This window comes from Lycorma delicatula, chromosome 1 (genome assembly GCF_047948215.1).
Source record: "Lycorma delicatula isolate Av1 chromosome 1, ASM4794821v1, whole genome shotgun sequence".
Taxonomy (NCBI): domain Eukaryota; kingdom Metazoa; phylum Arthropoda; class Insecta; order Hemiptera; family Fulgoridae; genus Lycorma; species Lycorma delicatula.
The window spans coordinates 215,003,721-215,028,134 of record NC_134455.1 but is presented as its reverse complement, the minus strand read 5'-3'; the positions used below and the strand labels follow the sequence as shown (position 1 = coordinate 215,028,134).

General features: G+C 30.0%; 1 protein-coding gene across 9 annotated transcripts in view; it reads left to right on the top strand.

Moving 5' to 3' along the window:
- LOC142328405 (protein lap4-like) overlaps positions 1–24,414 on the top strand; it is a 492,228-nt gene that overhangs the window by 213,594 nt on the left and 254,220 nt on the right. For all 9 annotated transcript variants that reach the window (XM_075372138.1, XM_075372147.1, XM_075372166.1 and 6 more), the window contains exons 3-6: positions 6,586–6,664; positions 18,826–18,915; positions 22,340–22,460; positions 23,765–23,839. In XM_075372138.1, the coding sequence (XP_075228253.1) occupies positions 6,586–6,664; positions 18,826–18,915; positions 22,340–22,460; positions 23,765–23,839 (365 nt within the window). The remainder of the gene's footprint in view (positions 1–6,585; positions 6,665–18,825; positions 18,916–22,339; positions 22,461–23,764; positions 23,840–24,414) is intronic.

Here is a 24,414-nt window from a genome sequence, read left to right as displayed (position 1 = left end):
TTTTTGTCGTTCAGGAATAGGTAACGGCTCATTTTTTAAAAAAACCAACATTTTTCTTAGTATTACATTTTTTACTTTCTTCTAAAAGCTCTCCTTTAAGTTCCCGTGCAGAAAACCATTATTCCGTAGCGTAACGATACCTCGATCTAATTGCTCGTTCAGCATCCCCCCCCCCAATTTTTTTGGGGGCACTTTTGGTCGGATACATATTCGATCCCCCCCGACCCCCGAATTTTTCTGAGGACAGATTCGGGATCATACATTTTCCGACCCCCCCTCAAATCCCCCCGTCGCCCCTACCCAAACCCCCACCTCCACCCACGAGTGGGGTATCTACGGACATGGAATTGAGCCGACAGTTCAATACAAATACTGGTGATTTTTTAATTCCTTCCCTATGGAAGAGGGGATGGAATTAAGTGGTTCCGGGCCTTCTGGCCCCCCAGAGAAGAAAGGATGGAAGACAGCGGATCTCAGAGGGACTAAACGAGTTAGAGCCGGTTCCTCCGAGGAAGAGGAGACTACCCCTACATTGTGGGATACTTATTGGCTGGGCCATGCCCTTTTAACATTTAGACAAAATCTGGGCAAGTCTATGGTGAATCATCAAAAGGTCCACGAGAGGGAGCTGACGGAGATAAATAAGTCTTTTCAGCATCTTAATGACGTAATGGCTGACGTGGATACTAAATCACAGGGGACACAGACCGAACACTCCAGGGCAGAAGAACTGACGGACATTATTGAATCCGATCTGACCGACGAACAATCGATAGATTGCCTGGTCGCTGGTCCACATGGGCCATGAATAGAGTGACTTCCGTTGACCCTCAATCTGATAACTCTGACAGGTGTAATTTTGTAGACTTGAACAAGCAAATGATACCTAGTGCTGCTAGCGGAAAATATGCTAACGCTAAACCGGGGGCAATCAGCATAGACAATACCACCATTCTAGACGAAGATAATGTTTCTACTAATTGGACTAGATACACGGTCCTTTACGACTCATCAGCAGGAGACCGCGCTACAGCCGCCACTCTCCTTAGGGCGTTGAAACGAGTCGAGGTGAAAACTAGGGCTCCGGTCTTCGTGCTTCCACCGGGACCCGCGGGTACAACGATAAGGAAATTGATCATACATCTGACCAGAAAAGAGAAGGAGCTCCCGAAGATGGTCCTGCCCAGATTGGGGGACTCGGTTCGGGCTCGCTCAAGATCGGCTTCAACCAGAAGGGACACACCACCGGTAACTGATAGCAAGACTATCGTTATTAAGGCTGAGGGAAAGACTTATGCCGACCTGTTGAGAACAATGAAAAACAAAGTCACCCAGGAAGAGGCAGGCGAAGTCCTTTCCCTCCGAAAAGGCCGAAATGAAGAATTATAGGTGAGGATAAAAGGAGCGCAGAAGGCAGGAGAACTCACCACTCTTCTGAGAGATCGGGCAGCAGAACTTCAGGTGGACCTACGTTCTAGGGGTGACAGATGGACTGTGGTCCATATTTAGGACCTCGACGTAGACACAACCGAAAAGGAGGTGAGAGAAGCGGTTTCCAGAGTTGTCGGCGCGGGGGAGACATTCCAGGTCCCATTCCACCTCCCTCAGGAAAGCATATGGTGACACTAAAAACGCCACCGTCATCACGACACATAGAGGCGCCATGCCAACTGTGCATGCCGGTACAAAAATTGGTATTTATCGATAATTTTTTTTTGCTTCGTTTTAAAAACATTTTGGTTTAAAAAACTGAAAAAATAAAATTATTTCGAAATGTTCATTAAAAAAAAAGATCTGCTGGATAATATATATATATGTAAAACTATTGTATATTCTTAAGATTTTTTGTGTGTGGAAAATTCAAGTTTCCTGATTGAAACTTAGTTTCTTAGCCGCTTAAAACTAAAATGAAGTAATTATTACTTTCTTTTCTAACACTTTTACGTTCCAAGTTTAATAAATGTTATTACATTTTTTTTAATTATTCACCAGGCAGATGCCTGTTTTTCTCTAAACCTCTTTTAAACTAACATTTTACAATGAGATTTTTACTTCCTAAAACAGGTTAATTTTCTAATAGTTTTTGAAGAGGTGCTACATTTACTTGTTCCAGTTTAATTTTTTAAAATTATGTTTATTATCTTATTTTAGGGTGTAGTTTATGGTTTTATTCTTTAGATTACGTTTTATAAGAGTAAGTTAAATATTGACAATTTTTGTGATAACATATCTCTTTGTATGAAAATATTTATATGCTCTTAATGTAGTATAATAATCTTTCTTGCTTCAAAATTGTTACTGCTTTTCATTCGGTCTTAGACTATCTGTTCTATTAGTACAAATGAGAAGAATTCTTCCTTGCTTTTTCTTCATATTTTTCTGAATTTCTTCCCCTTTTTCCAGGTTGATGCGGCTAGATTTATTGTAATGCACCGTTTATAGTAGAAATGGAATATAGCTGAATTTATTTATTTATTAATGGAATAAAGCTGAATTAAAATAAATAAATAAAAATTTAATTTGTTTTCAGTTACGATCGTTTTTGTATTTATTTTTAAGTTTATGTAGTTTTTTGGTATCGTTAGAAATTTGAAGAGTAACACTGTTAAGAAGGTTAATTTAAGATCTACTTTAAAAAAAATAACTGTATCTTCGACCGTTTTGAATTACCTAATGATGATGCTATCACTGACTCAATGCTTTAAAAAATATTTAAAGTGCATATAGGATTCATTCTATATACTTTTCTCAAATATCTAGATATTTTGTCATATTTCATTCCATTTGTGAATAGGATCATTGAAAGAAGTTTTCAGGATTTCAAAAATTAAATTAAAAACAAAACATTCTGTGAACGTCTGAAGTCTTTGAAAAAAATAACTGTTTTTTCACACTGTGTATGTTTAAATGTGAGCATCCTTGTTGCTGAGAAAACATCCTTCGTCTCGATCATATCACAATCACCACCTTCTACATTCTAAGTGATTCTGTAGTGAAGTGTTACAAATAACAGATTTTTTCTGAACCAGAAAAAAAAAGGCTTTCTTATTGTCCAGGAGTCAACACTACCCTCTCGATCCAGCGATAGGTAACTTACCGATATATGTGCCCCCAAACATTGACGCGATGGAGTGGTGCATCGTGTAACTATAAAATGATTTCTATTTTACTTTTATTTTCATTGTTGCTAATTTGATGATAAAATCAAATTTCCATCACGTCTAGCTCAAAACTGTTGAACGCGAAACCTGTTGAGAAGCTGGATTTTATCGGTGAGAAGCTCACTTTAGGTAGTAGAAACACCAAACTCCAAGTTGTGACAAGATTTTTGTATACGTGTATAATCAATCCTAGATGTTCCACATTTTCTTTTTCTATATGTAGGAAGTTGTACTGAAGAGAATAATAACCGCAGTGTTACTGTTGTTCGTTTTCCACAGTTCGAGTAAATCATTGAGTTATGGTCTTGTCCATCGACAACTGACAATTATATTACACATTAATATAAAAATGTTATACACAACCTAAAAATTATATATATTAAGTTACCGTAAACAATATTGTTGTCACAAGGATATAACTTGAACTCAGTGTATATACATACACCTTGTCTTACGAAACCGTGCAGCAAACCAAAACACAACAGCATGATGATTATAGTTTAATTTAACGCTATTCAGAAAAAAACACTTCTGTTCGCTATAACCCAAAAATGAAGTAAAAATAACTTGTAAAACAAAAATTAGAAAATTGTGATAAAATTATCTATTTACCTCAAAAATAAAATTTTGAGGAAGTACTTTACAACTATATTAAAATTTCATTAAGTATAACAGAAAAAAATATTTGTTACTTCAATGTTCGATAAGCTTCTGTCTATTGAACTATTGCAGTCGTTTCCCAAATTTATCTCAGTAACTTCAATAATATTTTCGCACACAAACTGTCCGCTTCCCGTGGTTTTTTCCTTTCAATTAAACGTTGAATACAACTTTTCCAAGCATTTACATCTACTCTATTGACACCTGCTATAAGTAAATTTTTTACATCACTTAACTTAAATATTGTGTTATTATTCCGATTGCAGTCTTACACACTTTTGTCCGTATCAATTGTGTCAGGTTAAAACTAGAATGGTATGGAGGAAGCGCAACACGACACGATTTTTTTACTTTGCGATTTCATTTACTTGATAATGAATATATTTTTGTTTAACTGATTTTACTCTTTTTAAAAGTTCTCTTTAACTTTCGTTAAAAGTAGAACTATGTCTTTGGTATATGCCATTTTCTTCAATTTTAAGCATTCGGCAATTTCCGATTTTCGAGTATCGTTTCGAGTTATTTCAGTTTTCAGGCGTGTTAGAGCTATTATCCATTAGTACGACAGATACTTCAGCAACAATTTGGACAATTTTTTTAAAACTGCATAAAACTGTTACCATTCATTTCCAGTTGACTAACCGGTTGACAAACCTTTCATAAAAGCGTCTTTCGCGTTCTTTATCTCTTTATCAACCCATACCTTTTCCCTCGCATGTCCCGCGTTAACCCAAGTTTCATCTAGATCGTTGATTCTTAAACTTTTTCGCCCACCGCCTACATTGAGAATCAAAAATTTTCTAGCGCACCCCAAAATTTTTAAAACTTACCATCTGTTAAAAATAATGATTGCAATTGCTGTTTTTAAGATGCGCTCTCAAAAACAGCTGTTACAATTACTGTTTTAAACGTGGCGTATCCTATTTGTGAGTTGAAACTTACATTTTAAATGAGAGCAATTAAAACGCATATTTAATCATATTTGGAAGTATTTTTATTAAAATTGCTTTCAAAAACATTACGAGTTTATCTATATAGTAATATAACAACAATAGTGATAGCATATTCAATATAATAATACAATAATTAAAATAAAGCTTTCAATTCAAAGACATACAAAAAAAGAAATTAAAACTAAAGTTTTAAGCTTTTAAACGATTTTAATGCAGTTTACTGAAAACATTTCGTTTCCCTTATGCGTTCGGTCGAATTCGAAGAAAAACTTTCAAACTTTTCTTCTTACTGATTATTTTTTTAATTTGATAATTTTTAAAATCCTAAGTATACTGTCAAAAAGTAGAGCATTCAAGCTTTAATTTTTTTTATTCTTCTCTCTAAGCCTCTTGGTTGCAAAGTTAAAGTAGTTCGAATACAATAATTTGTTATCGTAAAATATAGGTGTCCTTTTAATTTTTTGTACTAGTTTAGTAAGTATTTAATTTTAGTTTGAAATATTAGGAAAAAATATTTTTTTTTTAATTAGCCATCGCCTTTCTAGACCGCCTGAACGTTCCCAATTTTCTGAAGTACTCCAGCGCCCAAAAGGGGGCTTTATCGCCCACTTTGAGAACGAATGATCTAGATAATAAATTGTCTTGCCCTCTTCACGAAATCGCTTAATGAAATAATATCTTTGCGTTCGGTCAGTAAAGAATTACTTTTTCGGGACATGAAACATCGACAATTCATTGATTTTAAAACACGATGTGATGTACTTCTAGAAACATCCGGCAGTTCGGAATCGGTATTCTCGGCATTTAATATTTTTCATTCAAGTAGGAAGCTCGTTAAAAAAATTAAACGAATGAACTTTTTTCTGATAGCGGGTTAGTAAAATGGTCGAAATTTTCAATCGTTTTTACATACTTTCGAGCACAATTCGATTCACAATTTTCGAGCCTTTTTAGGGCTAACATATTTACCATCAATTTCGTGTTTATTCATTATATTAAACATTGTTCTTTCGCTAACGCCTGTTGCACTACTTGCTTTCCAAGCAATGTGTCTCTTGACTGCAATTTCAGGTTTATCTTGATTTTTAGGTTGTATGTACGTTGCTGATTTTTTTTTTAGGAGCTCCTTAAAGGTTTTCTAGCTTTATGTTTCACGACAGAATCACTTATTGTTAAAACCCCATTGCCACAAAAACCCAGAGTAAATTAAAATTAATTAAAATAACAGTGAGTAAAATAACAGTGTTAAAAATGATGAACTATGTAACTGTAGTATCGTACTGCACAGAGTAACACGATAACAACATAGACTGAAATAATTTCTTCCACTGAACTGAATAATGGTTATCAAATGATGTTGTCGTTATTAAATGTGAATAACAAAGACTCAACAAAATTTTAATCTCTTATCATCAGCATGCCATGGCATCACACAAGTGATAGCTTGCTGTACATTATTATACACATAAAGCAGTAATTGCACTTGCACGTAGGAGTGACAGAATTACTCAGCCTAAACTACTGAGATATTACTCATACATGCTGAATTCATATTTATATCTGCTGCACGATTTCATGAGACAAGGTTTAGTATAATTTTAATTGCTCTTTTTTTTAGTATAATTTTATCAGCTTTTAAAAAAAGCTGAGTTTATAATCAGAATATAAACTCAGCTCGCTAATAAAAATGTTCTAACCTTAATGCAGTATTCAAAGGAATTTTACAGTTACATCAATTATTATAAGATCATATATTTTTGGATGTGCCTACATTTACTAACCTAAGTGTTTTCTTTCTTTTTTTGTTTCAGACATACCTGACATTCCAGAAAACATTAAGAACTTACGAGCCCTACAGGTTGCAGATTTCAGCAGCAATCCCATCCCAAGGTGATTATGATCAAATTTAATGGGTGATTATCACCTCCTATGATTGATTGATTAATTTAGAAACCTATTTTCTGCTTCATAAAATGTTTTAGTGATATTTCATAACAAAAAATGAGCTCTTGAAGTGTTGTTAAGAGTAGATTGGCCTTGCCATTTTCTTTTTTTTAATTATTGACCCCATTTAACATTCAAAATCGAATGTATTTTTTTAATAACCTTATCATTTCAGCCATAACATGACTTTTTATAATTTTTTAATTATTGCTTTTGAATTAATACTAATAGCTTTACATTTCTGTTATAGAAAATTTTTTTATGTGATAAATATAAAGTTTACTAAAGAGGAAGTTTCCAGAGTAAATGATCTGGGACATAATGGTATAATATAGAAGATATGAATATGTACATATTTTCTAAAATATCTGCTGTAAAATCCATTATTCCCACTCACCAATAAATTATCTATGTATGTATATTTATTTTTTTATCAATAATATTTGATATTCTGCTTAATTTTGTGTGGTATAAATAACAGGATTTGTTTAGTGTCTTGATTGGTATCTTACAACCTTATAATGCGCTTGTTTACATTAAAGTAATTTTTATTTTGTTTATATTATTCTAAATAAAATTTTGTTTTATATAAGTTTGCCAACTTTAATTCAGTAGTCAAAAGAAGGAAGTTAATATAATAACTAAAAATCTTGTCAGACATGATGTGGTTAATTGAAATTTTGTTTTACGAAATTTTGAATGATGAATATTTCATTACATAACTGTGCTAAATTATGGCTGCAGTGTATGAAGAAAGTTAATGTTAGAACTGAAATCGATCAATAGAAATTATAAAATATGTTGCTTTTAGTCGATTCTAATCTCTACAAAATTTGGTACAACTGTAACTAATCAATATGTTTGATGTATTTATCATTCCATTTGTGGCATTATGTGCTCATTTTCGTTTTTTAATATTATAGAAGATTATAAGCTTAAAGTGATTTGATCATTTTTTTTTTTTTAAAAAACATTGTTTGATAAAAAAAAATCAAGTTTTCATAAAAAATAATAGTTTCTTATGTTAACATCAGCCACGATATATATTTTTTATAAGAAAAAAATTATTGTTATAAAATTTATTTATCAATGTATATATAATAAAAACATCATAGAGATTTGATCCTACAATACTTAAATCTTTTCCTTTTCCTCCTCGTACAAAATAATAATAATTCATTAGTTAGTAATTTAAGAAAAATAATGTTATTCACAGGTTGTTTTCCCAAATTATGTGATTTATTTCATTTTCATGGTTTGAATTTTGATTCTCTTGCCTTATTTGTTCTTGATCGTCTGCACCAGCTAAATTCCATAAAGTCAAGTGTGAAATTAAAAAAATCTAGTGTTTTAGTTTCTCTGTGAATAAGTGAAGTTCATTAATAAAAAATATTTTTCCTTTTTGAGTGTGTAATGAATTCTAATCATGTTAATTTTCCAATTTAATTACGTGTTTTCATTGAATTGTTCACTACTTGAAAATATTTTGTTCGGTAAAATAAAGTGAAATAAAACTTTGTTCTTTTAAAAATATTCTGATTAGAAAATCTTAACTAAATTTTAGATATTATTTAAAAGTATTTTGCAAAAAGAATATGTCTTTTACAACTTCTTGCAGAACGTAATTTAATTTAACAGTTTAACACTTGACATTAAGTCAGATACTTAAAAATTGATTATCTAAAAACTTGTTTTGTTTAAATTAAGTTTTGCAAAAGTAATGGAAGCAGAATGTTATCTAAAAGTTTGCACGCTTAAAAAAAAAAAAAAAAATGTGTAAGTGAGCTCAAATGGTCAAAGATAAGACATCTGGTAATTATTGTGTTGTCATGAGATGAAAGAAGGAACTATCTGTCCTTATTTTCTTTTCTCTCAAAAATTGCAAGCAAACAAAATTACTTGTTAATTTTTTTATATAAATGATATAAAAGCCGGAGAAAATACTGTCTGCACTTTTTCAAATATAAACAGTAAAGTTTCAATTTTCTCCATAGAAAATTGTTCTGTTTAAAATTGTATCACTTTTCTGATTCAGTGTGGGTGTTTTGTTTTTAATTTAATTGTGTGTTGAATGTTTTTAATTCTAAGTTGAATTTTTCTTAATTTAATTTAAATTTGTATTTAATTTTAATAGATTATTTATAACAATTTTCTCAGAATTAAATTCTCTACAAAGTCGACTAGAAATTTTTATTTGTAAAATTTCTAGTCTTGACATACTAGAAATTTCGAATAAAATAACTTTGTTTATTTACATTGGTAAATTAACAAAGTTATTTTATTCGAAACCTAAAAGTGTATTTTTCGACAGAACTTTTTCATGTTTTACCCTGTTTTTCTTAAAACCTAACTGAGATAGAGGTCTGGGACCACTTTTATTCAGTTTCTTGGATAAAAGCATCAAATTTACCCCAAGAATTTTTGTACGGTTTAATTTCACAGAGTGAATAGAAAGCAGGGCTGAATATTTCGCGAGTCGAAACTCTCTAATGAACCATTGTCTGACCTATGTTTATTTGAACTTTGTTACTTATTTTTGGCTATAGAATCATCTCCCTAAAGATTGGCATGAAATTTGGAATCATTCTGTGTGTGTGTATATATATATATATATATATATAAGAGTTTGAGGTAAAAGTGTTCTCAAAAACAAGTCAACACTGAATTTAATTTTAAAACCAATGATGCTCTTCTCGTTGTTGTTTATACAAAGCTTTCAAACAAGCTTATTCTTATTATTATTATCAGTGAAATTAAACTTATTAGGAGAGATAACAAGGATGTAATGCAGAATGTCATGCAATTGATTTTAAGAAAATTGTTGTAACGAAAAAATACCCTACTTCTGGGAAATTATCTTAGATAATTGATTTATAAGGTACAACATAAATTATGTTGTATTATGCCAGTAATACATAAAAACCTGTTTTGAGTTTTCTTTAAAAAATGCGTTTTCAACAAGAAATTGTAAAAGCTCCAGGGAGAATAATATAATGGAGAAAAAATCCTTATGTTCCACTTACAGCTTATTAAGTGATGAATGTATTTAACTGTTAGTCATTATTATAACTTACAGATGTCATTATAATTACTCTGTGCACATTTATTACCCACAGTTATAAACAAAAAGGAAATATTGTGTGTCCTTGTTTGTATGGAGATTTTTAAACAGGACCAAAAATATCTGGGTAAATGATATTCTGGATAATCTGAAAAAGTAGTAGTTGTATACTAATGAATATTGTTCTTTATTTTAGTAATATTGTAAATTGTATTATAAGAAGCCTTGTTATTGTATGTGGTAATAAGAAATTCAAAAATATGTTTAATTATTCATTCATTCCAAATTTGTATCTATTAATATTGATTTGTTTTTGAAATTCTTTTCCTGTCTTATCACTCGATTGATGTGATGCGCTTCTCAATCCCTTTAAATTCATACACCCATCTTTTATTGCCATTACAGCTCCTACAAACTTATTCATCCTACATGATTTTATATATTTCTTATATTCTAAATATTGTTTCACATATTTTTTTTTGTATCTTTCATTCTACATTTCTTTCCACTACAAATTCACTATTACAGATGCCTTAGCGTATTAATATGGCTCACTAATCTTGACTTGCTTTTTGCAAGAGTTTGTCATAAACTTCTTCACTAATTTGTGTCATAAGATACCTGTTCATTTCATACTCATACCAATGCTACTGATTTTCAGAATTCTTTTCTTTAACACATTTTGAAATTGTTTATGCTTTGATTTTGATTAAAATGTTATTTTGCCTTAACAAACAAGTGCGCATGTGTGTGTTTGATTGTGCATATAAAATATACAGATACACATTTATTTCTTTAAATACTCATTCCCGGAGTTTTGTATTTGTCAGTAATTTGAATTAGGATATAAATATTTGGAATCAAAATATTTTTCCCTAATTAAACAAAAATTTGAGAATTAACACAAAACATTGTTATTAAGGTGATGACGTAATTTATATTTTGAGTGTGTGTAAATTATAAAACTGATTTATGGTGATAAAGATTGTAAGAAAACAATTGTTCTAATTTTAAAGCTTGACTAATCACTAAGTAGCTTATTAATTCATATGCTACTGGTGGAGGAAAGAACTTAAAAAAATTCCGTTGTGGGCTAATTTAAATAAATGTCATATGTTTTATACCTCAGTGTTCCTGTAATGTTGATGTCAGAATAAGCTTCCTCTGACTTCTAAATCTTTGAATGTTTATTATTTACATATTTGTTTCATCATTGAATGTTAAACTGTTGTGAAACCTTTTTGACTATCAGTTGCAAAGAAAGTATTGCTCATTTATAAAATTCATTATAAAAAGAATATTTTAATTACATACTTAGCTTTTTATTTTTTTTTAATTTTATTTTATTTTTTGTTGATAGTATATTAATTTTTTTGCAAGTGCAAAAAAAAATGCACTTACTGTATGCTGCTATAAAAAAGTAGATATGTATACAAACTACATCTTAAAGGTTAATTTCTGAAGAAAAAAAAATTGATTGTAGTTGTGTTTTTGTGGATGTTCTTTTAATGTAATTTCTTTGTTGTCTTCTTTTTTTTTGTTTAACAATTGTCCTTTGTTCTTCAAGTGAGTAATATGAATGGTTTATTAACTTTCTTTTAACGTTCTTGACTAATTTAAGCTATCTTTTTTAGTATATTAAACATTCGGTGATGTAATTTGCCTTAAAAAAGTTTTAAATTATATCAGATCTGTTGTAGCTTATCATAAAAGTAAAATTCATGGTATGTGTTTTTACTCTCGAATTTTGTTGTACATTTTAATTACTGTAATACAGAGTTTTGTGATTTCATCTATTTGAATTTGATGTAATTTAACTAACGATTTGCTATGTTATGGTAGTTGGCAATGATTCAGCAACAGTTTAAAATTTCTACGCCCTTTTCTGTATCATCTGAAATTCATTTGTTTTGTATTTCTTTATAAATGCCGTAAAAAATTAACAAGATGTCTAGAAAACAATGTTGCTTATTGAAGTATGTTTCATGAAATCTAGTATGCTATTTTATCTATCCCAAAAAATTGCTATCATGAAGGATTTGTACATAAAAAGTTTATTGAACTCTTATGAAATTTTTCTTCTTTTAATAAAAATATTAAAATAATTAAAATAAAAATTAAAACTGAAATTAAGTTTAACCTGAAAAATGCATTGAGTTTATCTTTTTATTTTTTGGTCTTATAAAGGTTGACCTCCTTCATTATAATTTTCATGCTATTAAACACCATTTAAAAAAGTATTTCACACACAAAATAATGGCTTAGTTAGTAGCCATTATGAAATACTTGGAAGTATGCACAACTAAATCACTTGTTCTTTTAGGTAATGAAACCTGAATGCCTTGTCTTCTTCAATTATCCATTGAAGAATCTGTTATCTGCGATCAGGACAGTATGATGAAACAAGAGTTTTGGCATACATTGTTAATCATTCCCCTTTTAGTCATTTTTCTTTATACCTTGTAATTTGATATGTTTTAAACAAGATAGTAATTATCAAGATATTCACTAGGTATTGTTCCAAAATATTTTTAACATTCTTGTAAATAATCACATCTCATCAATGCCTCCAGACATTGTATGGTAAAACTGATTAATGTTTAATTTTATATAAAAAAGGACATTTTTGAACTTTATTATTTTAAATAATGGATGAATAATAACATAATAACACAATAATAACATGCTTGACATATTTAAGTAGCAATTGGGTTTACTTCTAACTAAGGATCTGGCATTTTATGTATTTCATTTACCTCATCTTTTTTTGTTGAAATTCTAGGGGAAGAAACATGAAAGAATGTTTTTAGGAATCATAATAATAAATTACAAAGGAAAAGAATTGTGATTAGCTCTTGTGTCATACTGAATAATGAGATAACAATTGTTGAACATTTTAATTTACTTTTGTTTTAATTGCTTAATCTATTTTGGATGTCTCCATGTTTGTTAATTATTCATTTTGAAACTAAAATTTATGTTTTAAAAACATGATGCCCTACTTTTAGGAATGGGCATCTTTTTTTTATATAAAGTTTTAAATAATTTAGAATGCAAATTTTTCAAGTACATTCAGTATCATTTGTCAGCAGCTTAGAATATTGTACAATATCTGTTGTTTCAATTGTGTGTTGTATGGTTTATTCATTTACAACAGCATTTCTCAACCTTTCAGTATTTGCGACCCAATTTTCATCGGGCCTCCTTCTCATACAATAACAATGTATACAATAATAATGTATTTTGAGTATTTTGTTACTACAGCTACACTACGACCTTATTTACAAACCTTAAAAATTATCAAGAATAAGTAAATTTATTGATATTTGGCAGTACTGATCCGTTGCATTGACAACCAGAATCAATGCCTCTCTATTGCTTATATCCACCATATCGGACACTCTTCTTTGGCTTCGTGAGAATTTCTGATTTGACTCAAAACATACTGGAACTTCTGTGGAAATATGTATAAATGCTGCATCTCATTCAATTTCAGCCTGTCTCAGTCAAGTCGATCCTTCTATCGCTGTTGAATCTATCGTGAATGTGTACGTTGTAATTTGCATATTAATTGCAATTCACAGTATTAAATATTCACAGCAGTAGATTTATACAGAATCATGGATAAATTTTCAAGTGGGGGTAAGCGAGCATTAGGCGATAGTGAAGCATCAAGTGCACAGCTGAGTGTGGTTGTGAAAATGAAATGAAGAAAGTATTCTCAAGAATACTTAAGTTTTGGGTTTACCAGTATTGAAGTAAATGAAGAAAAAAGACCTTACTTTTCTACAAACCAATAGAACTCAAAGCAATATAGCAATTGCATTATTTGCTATCTTAAATGATTTTATAAACGAGACAAACATAGAGTGGAAAAACTGCACCGGAATATGCACTTACGGTGCTCATTCAATGTCTGGAAGATTCCGAAGTATACAAACACTTGTGAAACTAAAGTCTCCACAGTGATTCTGGACACATTGCATGATCCACAGAGAAGCTTTGGCTTCCAAAGAAATGAGTCCTGTTCTGAATATTGTGCTAATGATGGTTGTAACCATAGTAAATTATATAAAAATGAGACCCCTAAAATCAAGAATCATTTCTGTACTTTGTAAAGGCATGGGTGCAATACGTTTAGGATTACTTTTTATTGCGAGTAAAGATGGTTATCACATGGTAACGTTTTGCAACGTATTTATGAATTAAGAGATGAAATTGCCATTTTTATAGAAGAGGAAAACCAATTGGAAGCCTAAAAGTTTTGAGATGATTTATTTATAATGGAGTTGAGATACTTGGTCGACATATTCGAGAAATTAAATACCTTGAATCTTCAAGGAGCAAATATGCATATTGGATACGAGTGATAAAGTCTTAAATGCTTTTTGTTGAAAATTGAAATTGTGGAACAGAAATTTAAAGAAAAAACCTAGAAATGTTTGAAAATGTAGATGAATGTGTTAAAACTTACAAGGCTGAAGAACAATATGTGAAAGTTTTTATAACCATTGAAAATGATTTAAGTCATGCTGGCAAAGAATTTTAAAAAGTATTTTCTTGCGACGACATTTTGGTAGCAAGTTATATGTGGGTTAGTGATCCATTTCAAAATATTCCTGAAGGGCTCTCAACTGCTGAAGAAAAAATCTTCATAGACTTCACGGCAAGTGGCGAAATCAAAAGACAATTTAGTAATAAATCACTGAATTTTGGGCAGAAGTGGATGATGAGTTTTCTGAATGAAGACAAGAGCATTTTGTATACTACTACCATTTTCAACATCCTACCTTTGTGAAACTGGAATTTCTGTGGTAGCTGCTTTGAAAACAAAATGTACATCTTAGATAAATGTAGAAAAAGAACTCAGAGTGTCAATTTTTAATATTAAACCTTCCTTTGAAAAACTTTGTTCTGCAAGACAGGCCCAAAGGAGTCTTGTTTTAAATTGTTTTTTAATTTTAACTTAAACTTGTTTTTAATTTAGTATTGATAAGTTAATTATTAATATTATATACATTGTGCAGTACTGATACAATCCTATTTGTAATTGTATTATATCAGTGTATGTGTGTATTTTATTATTTATTATGTTAAAATGTATTTTGTGTTGCTTTCCTTTCACTAAATTAATAAATTTTTTAGTAATATTTTCTTTTCAATATGCTTGCGTCCCCCATTTAGTGTTATCATGCCCCCTATGGGGTAATGCTTTACAGGTTGAGAAACACTGATTTACAATGATTTGTTTTGTCATAGGTATTTTATTTTTAATTGTACAATCTTAATCTTTTTTATATTACAATGGTTAGTTAATATTCAAAACTACAAATAACACAATTAATGTTTTTACATGTTTATTCATTGGTAGTAAAAAAAATTTTTTTTTTTTTGGTGTAGCTGTTTTAACAGTAAAAAAACTAAATGAACAAAAAAAAAATTATGTTACTGTTCTAGTTTGGACTTCATTACACCTTTGCTTAATCGAGTATTATTTGGTAACATGTTTTTCATAATATGTACAGTTTATTTATTACACTCATAAACATAATTTTTGTTTGCTAACTTGTGATACATGATTTTAATATGTTTTTTTGATGCTGAAAATGATTATGAACTCAGAATATTTCTATCATCCACCAGTTTTGAAAAATTTTTTAATTTTAAATAAAGGATTTTTTCATTTTTCAACGTATAGTTACCTTTCTTTAAGCTCCTATTTTATTTTGTTATTTCATTTTTTACTGTTTAACTTTGTTAACATAATTTGTAAGCTATAAATAAACAATACTAGACAAAGAATTAAGTCATATCATAGTCACATATTATGACATCACATCTAATACTGAAGACTGAGCCTTCATGGACAAGATTAATCATGTCTCTGCTGGTCAAAACATGTAGTTGAAAACACAGCTGTGTTGTTTGTATTAAGCACTGGTTTTAGGAATGAATTAATTTTGTTCAATCTTATTGCTGTCTTAAGTTTGTTAACAGTACAGTGTTATAATGCCTCAAAATTGTGTAAATGATGTGGATACCTTTTGTTATGTATGTGGTGAGTTTACTGTAAAATCAAATAAAAAAACATTACAGCTACTATTACAAAAGCACGTCATTTGTACTTTCGGTGTAAAATTGGTCAGGATAAGATGTGGGCTCCTCATGTAGTATATGCACTAATTGTTCTGTATATTTAAGAGGATGGCTGAAAGGTACACAGAAGGCTTTGTGTCTGGAATTTCTAAAAAATCTAAAAATACTGTAAAATATCCTTTATTGCAATCTGCAATCAGGCCTGTACCTCACAGTGAAATTATTCCAGTTTCTGAGCCATCTGAGAATGTATGTTTCGAAAGCAACGATGAAGAATCAGGCAGTAGTGAAGAAGACAACAATGACTTTGATTTTGAATTATCTTCCAATAAGCGACATCTTATATTACAAGGTGATTTAAATTACTTTGTTAGGGATTTAAATTTATCAAAAAATCAAGGCGAACTTTTAGGTTCAAGATTGCAAGGTTGGAATCTACTTAAAAAAAAAATAATAATACAAAAAACTCGAGCTTTCAAAGCCAACAAAAAGAACTTTCTCACTACTTTATTGATGAAAATAATTTGGTTTATTGCACAAATATGGATGAGCTTATGTTGCACTTAGGACAAGTTTATAAACCTTAGAACTGGCATATTTTCATAGATTCATCCAAGTATATTTTAAAAGTGGTTCTATTACACAATGGTAACAAATATCCTTCGATTCCAATCGCTTATGATATTAATTTGAGAGACATATGATGTGATGAAAGACATTCTTGAAAAAATAAATTATAAAAAACATAGCTGGAGTATATGTGGTGATTTGAAAGTTATAGATATTTTGTTAGGCATGCAGTTAGGCTATACTAAGTACATGTGTTTTCTTTGCGAATGGGACAGCAAAACTAGGGATAAACATTATGTTAACAAAGAGTGAAAGAAACGAGACAACTTAACTCCAAATGGGAAAAATATTATTCATGAGCCCCTTAGTTGAACCCAAAAAAATATTTTTACCCCCTCTCCATATCAAGCTAGAACTAATGAAAAATTTTGAAGAATAGACCCGGATTTTTGTAGATCAGGCAGAAGTTTCTGAACTTCCATGAAGGAAAAATTAAAGAAGGAATATTTGTTGCTCCTCAAATAAGAGAACTGGTCAAAGATGATGTATTTAACTTGATGTTAAATAATGTAAAAAGTGCAGCTTGGGCTTCATTTAAAGACGTTTGTAAACATTTTCTCGCCAAACAAAAATCCAACAATTACCACGATATTGTTAATCAACTTCTTATTTAATACAGACAGAGCTGTGGGTTGTAATATGTTTTTTTGAAAATACACTTCCTCTATTCATGTGGAGTTTTTCTTGGACAACCTTGGAGACGTAAGTGACAAACACTGTGAATGTTTCTACCAAGACATTTCGGTGATGGAAAGCTGCTATAAAGGGAAGTGGAATACTGTAATGCTAGCTAATTAGTGGTGGACATTAATTCGGTATATGCCTGAGACTATTTATAAAAGAAAAGCATCAGCGAAATCATTCTAACACAGGTATGGCCATGCAAAATTTTAAACTTTACAGGTTTTAACTATATTTTAACTTAATTTTTTTTTAAGCGTAGTTTATTTAATGCTAAGGGTGATAGAAAATTGTATTTACAGATCTGTAATGTATGCAAAATAGCAATTTAAGAAGTGGTATCACACTTAAAGAAACATTAAAAAACTTTTTTTTGTCTATTAGTGTTATTGATAGGTGGTTGAGTTGACTGAATGTCATTCAGAAAGTAATATCTGTTCAATCCTAGTTACTAAGTGAGGAATCTCGATGAAGAATTTTTTGTTAGGATATTAGAGGGTTTCTGCTTTTAATTAGTTAACTTTGATTGAAATTCATGTCTTCCCATTCTTCAGGGTGAAAGATCTTTTAAGGGTTCTATGTGGTTCCTGCTTCAGCCTTTTAACAGTTTTGTCTGGCGGAAACATGGCTGAAAATGAAAATATTTCCAAAAGATCTTCTAAAGAAGAAATAGAAGTTAGTTGTAGTTATTTATAATATATTCTCATTTTGATTCTTACATTTATTTACAATCAATTTTGCGTTGTTTATTGTTTTATTTTATTTATTTTTAAGTATTTTGTTTTACTTTATTTTGTCTAGTCGTACACATTAAGTAATTTTCATAATGCATATATACCAATACATGTTATTTATTATTTTTCTTCACAAGATAGATGATTATGCTTTATTGTAGATCATCACATGTTAGATGAGGTGCGAGTTGTTTTTCATTATGGTCAGAAGTTCAAAACATGACCGAACATTAAGTAAAAGCAATTTGTTATAAAGTACCAGACTAAAAGGTAGAAAGTCGTTGAATACTGATAACCAAAATTTTAATTTAATAAGTGAATAAAAGAACTTAGTGGGTAGAGAGAAAAATTAGAATAATACTGTGAAAGATAAAACAATTTCTTCAGAGAGAAACAGTCATTTTCAGAATGTTGAACATAGTTTGCATGAATTTTTTTAAAAGTATACCTGGCATTTGTAAAAAATTCATGGAAAGAATCGAGTTGGATTCAATAATAATACAGTTCAAATTTATCTGTATGATGTGGAAATCTTTTTAATTTTATTATGACCTTGGGCATGCTTCTAATCTTCTAAAATTAAGAAAGTGAGACAGATGTTGTGAAATAGATGAAAACGTTTGAATTCCTGTAATTAAATCTCAGACCAGCTATCTGAATTCAATGTCAGGATGCTTACTAATTACTAACTGGCTGGTTAGTGGTATTCACTGAATGTCAGAAATGGTTTACTGATATGTAAAGATTACAAAAAGAGAATAATTTAGTTAGATATACTTATAAATACGTTATGAACTGTAAATTATACTAGTTATGAACCTAATTTAGTGGTTTAATCTAATGTTATAAGTCTCAAAATGTATTTGCGTTAGCTTCAAAATAAAATTTTTCTTTGTGTTTTTTAGGTTACCTCCAGGTTTTGTTCAGCTACGGAACCTGACAGTTCTGGGACTCAATGATATGTCGCTTACCGATCTCCCTCCAGATTTTGGAAGGTCAGAGCTAAGTTTCTTTTTTTGTTGAAAAATGTTATGTAATTTAAAAAAATACTATAAGAGTTACGTAGTTGCTTGAATAGCTTGCACCTTCTTTTTTTTCTGAACAGGAACAGTGACAATAACATGGAATTGTATCACTCTTCTACTTTCTTGTTTGGGTTTTATAGTGAATTTTTGGCTTTTCTTTTGTGGTGGTTGCCTTCTAAGTTATTGTTGGATATAGCATAATATTCCTTTATGTTCTTCTAATGGTTATAGCCTAATAACAGACACACTTAGGGTTGAAAGAGTGATGAATTACTGGATAAGTAGTAAAGATTAATTGTAAGTGAAAATGATAAAATGTAATAATTGCTGTTTTTATTTTTTTTATTTTACTTTAATTAGATTTTATTCTGTTTATTTTGTTTACAAAAGAAAGATGTAATTCCCTACCTCTGTGTAGTTGCAGTATGAAGGGTAGTGTAAGGGTATGTGAATGCTTTTTGAGCTGCTGGTACAAGTAATATTTGTACTGTTAAAAAAATTAGTCTTATAAAAAAAATTTTGGACTACAAAAAATAATTCAAACTTTGATTTACAGCATAAACAGCAGTGCATTTCAGTCTGTAAGTTATAGCTACTACTACAAAGGTAGCTCTAGTAAAACACATTCTTCATTACAATACTGAAATGCTGTGCATTCCTTTTGTCTGCTTAGAACTTGGGCTTGACCAGTTCAAGAGTAATGAGAAAGGTGTTCAAGTGAATTATGCATGTGCTCTCTCTAAGTACTGAAATCGTAATATGTCAACTAGTAAGAACACTGTTAATGGATCGCTATGTTTGCACTAGAATTGAATTACAGTGAATTTAATGTAATGTATTCCTTGTTATAATTGTTTATGATATTCATATTTATGGGATTAGTTGAGCTCATATATCTACATCGAATAACATGAAGAATATAAGTCTGTTTTTTATTAGAAAAACCATTTAAAATATTTATCACTATCCATTATTGTTCAGAAAATAAATCGATAATCAGATGTTTGATTATGCGCTTTCTGGATCACTTATTTTTGCTGAATACTCATTCTGTTAGCATTGATTACATCCTGAAATTAATTATGTCACGTACTTAAATCTGTGTGTTATTATTATTTTTAATCATCAGTATCTGTTATTTATATAATTAGTATATCCACAGTTTTATATTTTTTGAAGGTTTATTTGTAACAGTTATGCGAGTCCACGTTATTAATGTCAGGAAAATTTGAGAGATGCATTTTAAGAGTGGTTCTCTTAGCTGTAAATGCAACCATGTTTTGTATTTTGGTGTGCAGTTCCATTTTACGTAGCTTATTGAATTTCCTTTGGAGGAGAAAGTAAAGGTCATGAGCAGCATTAACCACATGTACATTATAAACTAATAATTTACTCTTAACTGTTGTTTTACAGATGAGTTTGGGAGTAACGTAGAAAAAAAAATTGTAATACTTCATTTAAAAGAAATTGTGCATTAGGCCATATATAAATGGCAATAAGAGTTGGTAAATTACTGAAAATCAGTATTTCAAATTGAAATGAAGGAAAGAAGTAATACTTTAAAAGTAATACATCTTTACTGAATAAACTGTTGTACTGTAAATATGAGGATATCAGAACCATATTTCCAGCAGTTTGTTAAATATTAGTTCACTTTTTTATTTGTGGAACATTTTAGTATTGTTTATAAATATTGTCCTAAAACATTTCAGAATAAATTTTGTTCAGAAGAGTTGTCATCACAAAAAGCATGAAAATGATCGATTGACTGTGAAATCATTCACTTTTTTGCTGAAACATTAGCAGCCATTGTTTTTAAACCAGAAAAAAATATTTTTTTACTAAACTACATTAAATTTTTTTTTTCATTTGTAGTAATAGTAACATTGATTTTCTTGCTTTTATTTTTTTAAGATTTTTAAGATTTATGTTTTCATACCCATTAACTTGTTAAATATTTTTAAAAACTTGTATTTCTTTGTGTGATATTTTTATGATAGTGTGTTCCTTAGGAATAAATTTTTTTAATGTAACTGATATTTGTAGTTAGTGCATCATACTTATTTATTAATAATATAATAGTAAAAATTACTTTATGTACCCAATTTTTGTGTTTGTAATTCTTTTGAATGATGTGTAGCTCACTTTTTCTTCTTTTTTCCCACCCTACCCCAAGGGCTGGATCCACAACAAAGCAAAGCACAGCCCAGAGGGTTGTCTATTCAAACAGGCCTCCTCGTTTGCTGGCCATAAGTCTAGTCTGATAGGTCAGCCTGCCAGCCAGATCTTTTCATTGCCTGCCCCTAACCCCTAGAGCAGGATATCCAAGCCCAACTGTGTTGTTCCTGGACCCCACCCCAGAAGCTGGGACTTGATCTTCACGCCAATGCCTCTAGTGAGAGCACTCGGTATAGGGCACTCACATCGGGTCTCAGACTTTTTCATGAAGGGATGGGAAATTGCTAGTGTCTCATCACTGCTGCCCACCTGTGCAAGCACAGACGGACAGCAGCTCCCCAGAGGTCTCCCTCAACCCTTTGCCACCCCATCCTCCCTGGCTTTGTGCTGAAGTATCTGTGTCACAAACTCAGTTATCACATGAAACCTGTCTGCCCCTGATAACATTTAGTCTATGATTATGTCAACTGCAAGAGACCCTGTCACCAACTCACAACAGCGACATTCAGCAGTCCACATCTGGCAGTCAAACATGATGTGTTCCGTTGTATCGAGCTCTTCGCAAGAAAGGCAAAAGGGGTATTTTTTGCCTTTATTACAGACAATTTTAGTTATTTAGTTTATAATTTTTTTAGCTTTAAAGAATAATTTTATTCTAAACTGAGTGTTTACAAAAAATATATTACTCTATCTAAAGTATTATACATCTGCTTGGAGGAAAAAGAATTAAATGGCAGGGTTGGCATTAATGACATTAATGAGTTAGCTCATATTTTCAAAAAAAATTCTTCCTTTTTTTTAATATTTTGTAGGTTTTATTTATTACAGTTTACCTGTAATAATGGTATAAGATGTACGTTAGCTTTCAAGGTTGTTATAACATTTTTTATTTTTTTATTTTATTGGTTAAAGTAATTCACTGTATTTATAGTTTTTAATATTTTAAACTATATTTTTTTATAACAGAATCCGATCTGTAGAAATAGAAATTTCTGCAAAAGAGCTAAAGAGGAATGATAAAAGAGGTAAGTGAAAATTTTGATAAAGTATCTGATGCTATACAGTTTGCTAAGGTATTTTATTAATGAATTTTTGTTTTTTATTTGATGATTGAGCTCATGATGTATGTATAATAAATATATTGAGTCAAGTTAGTTGTGTAATGATGCATGATTTTAACAAATATGTAGTTAGCATATTTGAATTTTTGTTTCAGTTTGACAAGTCTACAGTCATTAGAGTTACGTGAGAATCTGCTCAAGTCATTGCCTGAGTCGTTGGCACAGTTGACCAAGTTAGAAAGATTAGATCTTGGTGACAATGAAATTGATGTGCTGGTAAGAAGTAGTTTATTTATAATGTTATTAAAAGGCTGATGTTACAAACTTATTATCAGTAATAATTATTTTTGATATTATTAGTTTTGTAAGGAAATACTTACTTACTATTTTGATATCTGAACACTTAATTTAATTTTAACTTTGTAATTTTATGAGCTTTTTCAGTTCTTTTCTAAAAGAAAATTGCTTTACATCATTTTAAGTTATGTTATTGTTTTATTTACTGCTATTATAAATGACTTTTCTTTTTTAAAGCTGAAAACAATTTTACTTGTTACTGAAAACAAGAAATGATTCATAATAGTTTGTACTAGACAACTGTGTACATATAAGAATTGTATTAATTGCAGAAATATATTGTCGCTATAAATTTGTGTAACATTAAGTTAAAAGAAATATATTAATCACAAACTTACATACAGGCATGCATATTTTTCAACAAGTGAAGATGGTTAATCTGTTTATTTTTGAACCATATGATAAAATAATTTATTGCAATTTAAATTATTCATGCATGTTTTATAGAAAATAAATTTTATGCATTAAAAATCCTCATCTACAGATTAGGATATAGTATGAGCTACAAATGAGGAACTACAGATGAGGATATAGTACACAAGGATACTTTCTGCTGTTATTTTTTGTCTTATTGGTGGAGGGGAAATAGGTAATAAATATTTTGAAATTTCTTAAATTTATCAGGTAGAGTAATTCTTGTTTTTTTCTTTATATATTTATTCTTCTAAAGAGTGAATTAGTATAAAGCATATGAAATCAACATCGAAGTGGAAAAGTAAACAACTGAAGAGCTGTAAACATGCACTAATGTACTTGTATTTACTCATGTTAGTGCCTAGCTTTGATTGCACGCATGCATGCATTCAGCAGTATATAGGTTAGTTAGAACTTCATTTAATAGCAATTATGATACTTATTAAGTACTAAAAAAGTATGTTAGGGCAAGAATGTGAGCATGTCTTTGCCGCTTCAGTTACTCAATTACTTTTTGATAATATTTCAAAAGCTTGAAATTAAAACTTGCGAATTAGAAAAAAAATTTTTTACACTTTTATGGCAAATTAATTTTCATCTGGAAGGGGGGATTTTTGATTGGAATGTTAAATCCCAATTCAACATTTCAGAATTTTTCTTATTGAACTGTTAAAAAAAATTCAGATAAGCATGGTGGTGTGCACACATGTGCTAGTGTGATAAACAGTATCATTTTTAAATTCCTGCCTACCTCTAATGAGTTAATTTTTAAAGTAATGTAGCATTAATTTTACTATTTTATGTTACAGCCAGAACACATAGGAAATCTACCTTCTTTACAAGAATTATGGCTAGATCACAATCAACTTCAGCATTTACCACCGGTCAGTTAATTAAATTAACATATCTAAATACTAAAATATGTAGAAATAGAATTTTTTTTTATATATTATAGTTTTCTTTTTTGTGGGATACATTTTCAAGACGAGAATAATAAAATTATAAATGTTACAATTTTTATGATTTATAACATTACGATGATTAAATTGCTTTAAATTTTAAAATATTTTTGTACAGGTTAAATAACATTTTAGTCTAATAAAAACACTAATTAGTTAATTATAATTAGTGACAAGTATAATGTAATGAAATAAATAGATATGAAGCGTAGAATGAATGAATACCAACGGATGTGGAATGGAATGTTTCTTTCCCACATTACTGTCTGTTTCCTGCATACCAGGATTCATTTAACTGTTTTTTTTTTTTTTTGACTGGCTTTAAATTCACACTGCTCTGGCAGTTTTAACTGTCTCTCTTGTTGAATGTTGCATTTATTTTATGTTTCATGAGAGGGTTAAATTAATGTTTTACTATTTAAAAATTAAATATCAGTAAGTATTATAAAACAATTTTTATTTAGTTTTTTTTTAAACATAGAATAAAAATTAAATGTAAC